The sequence below is a fragment of the Pseudophryne corroboree genome, chromosome 1, assembly GCF_028390025.1.
Source record: "Pseudophryne corroboree isolate aPseCor3 chromosome 1, aPseCor3.hap2, whole genome shotgun sequence".
Taxonomy (NCBI): Eukaryota; Metazoa; Chordata; class Amphibia; order Anura; family Myobatrachidae; genus Pseudophryne; species Pseudophryne corroboree.
In genome coordinates, this window is record NC_086444.1 from 595,440,866 (window position 1) to 595,446,865 (window position 6,000).

Genomic DNA, 6,000 nt, shown 5'->3' on the forward strand with positions numbered 1-6,000 from the left:
GATATCTTGCAGTTGAAGTGGGAGTTCCGGAGGAGACACAACCTTACCCTTTCGGCTGTGGGTAATGAGCTGACCGGCTGGGTCTCATGGTTGAACCCACGAAATTGGTTCTCAGGATTAGGAGAGTGGGCTCAAAATGTTATTATGAGTGTAGGGAAGTTTCTCCTTTGTATCCTGGGAGTCGTCATAATTATTGGCTTGATATTTAGGTGTGTTCGAATTCTGATACGGCGCAAGCACGGCACAAATTTGATGAGTTTAAGGAGCGAGGGCATTGTCATAGCAGCAGATTTAATTTACGACCCATCCATAGAGACAGTGTTATGATAAGGATTGCAAATGAATTCCATGGCCTGTTTCTTTCACCCATTTTTCCTTTGTCTCCCCCTCTGCCCAGATACACCGATCCGGAAAAGACATCAGCCCTACCCAAGAATGTTTATGTAAATGTTATGTGAATGTATTTTAGATATGTCTTATCTTCATCTCTACAACCTTCAGTTAATGAAACACATAGTCGACAGGTGATATCCACATATACTAGCACTCACATATGTTCCCCCTCCATGTATCATCAACTAAATGTGCACCCCATTTGTTGGAACAAGAAGCCGAAAAGAGCTCGGTAGTGTTTGTCGGCCCACTTACAGACCCTTAATACGGGATAAGAAGGATTTAATGTATACTTCGCAATACCTCGAAGCTTATCTAAAAATATACGGCACGATGATACATGCCCCTCAGACATGGATTCATACATACATGCTTTTTACTATCCCACTAGGTCATACATTTCCCGCCTACAACTCTCCTCCGACCATCCAATCGTCTGTAGATATTGTATTGATATTTTTCTGTTTAGTGATAAGATAGTGGCAGTTATTGGTGACTGCCAAAGGGTGGACTGTCAAAGTCGAAAAATATTGCAGAACACACATCACGTACAAACTGCACACACATGCCCACTGCGCGTGCACTTGTTCTGCCGTGCGTGCACATATCCGCAATTTGCGTATGGTCGCTCCCGCGGTCCTGCGCATCGGCGCGTGGTATGGGTATTTACGGCAGAGTTTGTGTACGCGTGGAGAGCCATCAAAACACATTACATATTTAATCAAAATAGTGCACAATGTACACATAGTCTCCTTGCACCACATCAGAAAGTTATAGCTGTTTAAATGGTTGCAGAACAAAGGGATTCACCTTTACAGGATAAGAGGGGACAGACTAAGGTTATAAGGTGGTATTTGGTATCCAGCTGTAGGGTATTTTAAGGGTAACATTCCGGTGTTGGTCTGCGGAAGATCGCATGTTCCTGCGGATAGTTATGTGCAGAAGCAGAATATAGATATAAACTGTATTTACTGTATATTATGTATGCGGCGGGAATCCAGAGGAGACCACCCACAAGAGCAGTTGAGAAAGACATCGCCTACCTTTTCAAATCAACCTATGACCTCTCCTGTACTGTAAAGGTGCATTCCTGTGTCCAATGGACAAAGGGATTACAGTTTCCATTGTATTGCTTTTGGAAGAATTGTATAAATAAAGCCTGCTGCAGCCTGGCCACACACAAGACTCACAACGTTATCTATTTGATGACGGAGGACCGGACCGCGAAGCGCACGCGAATATACTCACGTATGTACATTGACTGTAGCCATTATTCTGTTATATATTGTCTTGTATTGTAGTGTATAATTTGTATTGTAAACCCCCCTTTCAGAAATAATCCACTGTGGTGTCGGAACCCAGCGGTAAAATCACAATGGGTGTCGTGTCCTTATTGCCCTGCTAAGGTGTAAAGTGTATTATTATTGCATTGCTGTAGAAGGTTTAAAGTGTATCTCTGGGTGTGTACGCGCTGTGAGTACTTTGTACCGTCAGCGCGGCGTGTGTACGCAAAGTCCGTACACTGTACGGGACTCTGTACGCTAATAGCGTAAAAGGTGCGTAGAGTGTGAATTAAGTATAGCGGCCGCAGCGGCTAAAGATTTAAAGTGTATTTAAGGTATGTTTAAGGTATAGCTTTCATTCCTGTAAAGATAATCAGCTTTATCAGGACCTATTTATAAGACAGCAATAACTCCAAATATGGTTCTGTATGAAACCATGAATAAGAATAATATGTGTCCTTACAGGTGGATTTCATTACATAAAGGGCTATGATAGTTCAATTCTACCTCACTGTCCATAAAAATCTAGAAATGACCTAAAGCTGCATGGACCTATTACAGGGCTTGAGGGATCTGGACCTGTTCCCTCCTGCCTCAGCTAGTCTATTGAACTCCAATGACAAGGCAATAAATCTGCACTTTGTGTCCTGTGATCCAGCTGTTCAGTAGTACAGCTCCGATGCCTAATGTGTATGCTGATAAGTGAGCTCCGCTGCTGTCTAAGCACAGCTCCAGCTAGAGACTTCATAGTGCTGATAACCTAACCGCGTGTACTCTCTTTTTACCCAGATGCAGTGAACTATATCTACTCTCAAATCCCTGACCTCACAAACCTATACTCTCATCAACCAGAAACGTCTCTTGTATGTGACAGAACAGCAAGAGTAGCTGGTGAGTATATTACACCTCATTTATTGGGGCACATGGGAAGTTTCTTAATCTTAAAGCTCTTAACTATTTCATAGATTCATGACTGACAGAGTAAAAAATAATAATTTATATATATATATATATATATATATTTGTTTATTTATTGTACAAATATGTTGTAGTATTTTTTCAACTTTTTGATTTTGGTGTTCAAAAAATGACTAGGCGAGGTTACAGTAATTCATTAACCAGCAGCAGAAAGAATAAAAAAAACTTTTAAGATATATCAATGCAAATATATCAGTTTAGTGTAAGATAATATGTCTTGAAGTCATATATTTGTATCAGTTACTATCATAATTTAAACTTTCCTATCTACAGTAATAAAATAAAATAAAGGCAGTTATTGTACCTGTTTATTGGGGGTTCTCTTTGACTATTTTAAGCATATGAAATCTAAAGCAAGCTTTCTCTGCAATGTATATTCAACAACCACAGGTTTAACCTCATTTTACAGGGTGCAAAAACAAATGTATTTGTAATAGGTTTCAGCAGCTGCTCGTCTCAAATCTGGAAGAGTTACTAAGGGGGTTATTCAGAGGGTTGTTTTTTTGCAAACCAAAAAAGTTAGCAATTGGGCAAAACCATGTTGCACTGCAGGTGGGGCAGATGTAACATGTGCAAAGAAAGTTAGATTTGGGTGGGTTGTATTGTTTCTGTGCAGGGTAAATACTGGCTGCTTTATTTTTACACTACAGTTTAGATTTCATTTTGAACACACCCCACCCAAATCTAACTCTCTCTGCACATGTTACATCTGCCCCATCTGCAGTGCAACATGATTTTACCAATTGTTAACTTTTTTGGTTTGCTCACAACAGTGAATAACCCCCAAAGTGGACACATGAATATTATTCACATCTATAAACTAAATTATTTCTACACTGTACAATCACACTTAACAAGGTCTATCATCAAGTTACACTTTCTATATCTGCCTATATAACAATTTTTTTTTATTTTTTTTAGATTGTTCTTTGTATTTTTTTTACTCATGTTTCAGGCAATGGAATAATTATGGTTTTATTTATTTAACTTTTTTTCATTAGCTAAATATTATTTAAAACACTCCTGTCAGCAAAATGAACATACAGATGTAATATAGTAGAGACCAGGGAGGAAATTTACTAAGGGCAATTTGTTAAAATCGCCCAAAAGAGATCAATCATTTTCACTTTGTCTTCCGATGGTGTATTTAGTCGCATTGTAGCGTGTACACTTTGTGGAGAATTTTGTGCTTTTGTGTGGGAAGTCGCTTCATAATTCACATTAGACTGTGCTATAATTCGCAGTAGAATGCCTCAGGAGACGCATGCCAACAAAAGCTAATCATGCCTCAGTTTACACCACAAGTCGCAGTACAATGACAGTCTCCAATTACATTCCAACCTGCTGGTTCCTCTGTTCTGTTTCTTGCTCCTGGGCTCTGTCAGTCAGCTGGTGAGGCCAAATAATATCACTGCCTGCATCCAGGCTACTCCAATACCTGCTCTGCCATGGTTGGGTGCAGAAAGTGAGTGCTGCAGGTGACTACTAGGCTTTTACTAGAATTTACATTGCTTTAGCATTAATTATACAGGTTTGCAACTGTTGCTTTTTGGAAGTGGTGCGGTGAGGTGTAATCTTTTTGTGCGATTTTGGTGGGGCTTTTGATGGACATTATGGAAAAAATGGCTCTCACATGTCAACACGCTCAAAAAAATCAGTGCATTCATTAAATGCATTGAGGTGTGACTTTGTTGCAATTTTGGTATAAAGTGGAGCAATTTGACAAAAACAATTCTTAGTAAATTTGCGATTTCCTAAGATACCAATGTTGTTTGGACGATGTTTGCACCAATGGTGAATTGCTGCAATTTGGAGTACAAAGCCGCATTTGACATGTGACTTCCATGCAAATTAATCCTTAGTAAATTAATTAATCATAACATTGTGTCTTTTTCGGGGGGGGGGATGCATAATGACCTTTAATAAATATCCTCCCCTGTGTTTCCAAAACTGGGGCCGTGTCACCCTGGGGTGTCTCAGCTACTTGCAGGGGTGCCCTGGGTTGCTGTTCCATAATAATTTCAAATTATTTATGGTGAATGTAATAGGCAAAACCAGTGCTTGTTGCTGTCAATCATAAACTATGTTTACAAACAAAGGCACAGCCCTGTACACCATCACATAACTGACCCTAGAGATGACAGAGAAAATGTTAATACCTACAGGTATTAAATACCTACAGGTAAATCCCTACAGGTTAATACCTACAGGTAAATCCTTTTCTCCTAGTCCATAGAGGATGCTGGGGTCCACTTAAGTACCATGGGGTATAGATGGTTCCGCAGAAGCCATGGGCACTTCAAGACTTTTCAAGGGTGTGAACTGGCTCCTCCCTCTATGCCCCTCCTCCAGACCTCAGTATAGGAACTGTGCCCAGGGAGACGGACATTTCGAGGAAAGGATTTACTTTTAATTTAATGGTGAGATTCATACCAGCTCACACCTCAACCATGCCGCACAACATGGCATTCAACATAACACACGCCAACAGGCATGAACAATTGCAGCAACATGCTGAAATAACCTTAACACAACATTGGTGTAACTACAAAATCAACAACTGCAGGTAAAGTACGCACTGGGTAGGGTGCCCAGCATCCTCTACGGACTAGGATTTACCGGTAAGTATTAAAATCCTATTTTCTCATGCGTCCTAGAGGATGCTGGGGTCCACTTCAGTACCATGGGGTTATACCAAAGCTCCAGTATGGGCGGGAGAGTGCGGATGACCCTGCAGCACCGATTGACCAAACTTGAGGTCCTCATCGGCCAAGGTGTCAAACTTGTAAACCTTAGCAAACGTGTTTGACCCTGACCAAGTAACTGCTCGGCAAAGTTGTAAAGCCGAGACGCCTCGGGCAGCCGCCCAGGATGAGCCCACCATTCTAGTAGAATAGGCATTTACCGACTTCGGTACCGGCAATCCTGCCGTGGAATGAGCGTGCTGAATCGTTCCTCTGACCCAGCGCGCAATGGTCTGCTTAGAAGCAGGACACCCAATCTTGTTGCGAGCATACAGGACAAACAGAGCCTCTGTTTTCCGTACCCGAGCTGTTCTTGCAACATAAATTTTCAAAGCTCTAACTACATCAAGAGACTTTGACGCAGTGAAGGTGTCAGTAGCCACTGGCACCACAATAGGTTGGTTCATATGGAAAGACGAAACCACCTTTGGAAGAAATTGTTGGCGAATTCTCAACTCTGCTTTATCTTCATGGAAGATCAGGTAAGGGCTCTTGTGGGATAAGGCCCCCAACTCAGACACCCGCCTTGCGGGTGCCAAGGCCAATAACATGACCACTTTCCAAGTGAGAAACTTCAATTCTATCTCCTTCAGTGGTTCAAA

General features: G+C 41.3%; 1 protein-coding gene and 1 long non-coding RNA gene across 8 annotated transcripts in view; one reads left to right on the top strand and one right to left on the bottom strand.

Moving 5' to 3' along the window:
- Window positions 1-6,000, top strand: part of PALM2AKAP2 (PALM2 and AKAP2 fusion) — a 761,359-nt gene that overhangs the window by 449,870 nt on the left and 305,489 nt on the right. For all 7 annotated transcript variants that reach the window (XM_063914265.1, XM_063914267.1, XM_063914268.1 and 4 more), the window contains one exon: window positions 2,466-2,567. In XM_063914265.1, the coding sequence (XP_063770335.1) occupies window positions 2,466-2,567 (102 nt within the window). The remainder of the gene's footprint in view (window positions 1-2,465; window positions 2,568-6,000) is intronic.
- LOC134900845 (uncharacterized) overlaps window positions 1-6,000 on the bottom strand; it is a 218,013-nt gene that overhangs the window by 80,871 nt on the left and 131,142 nt on the right. The window lies entirely within an intron of this gene.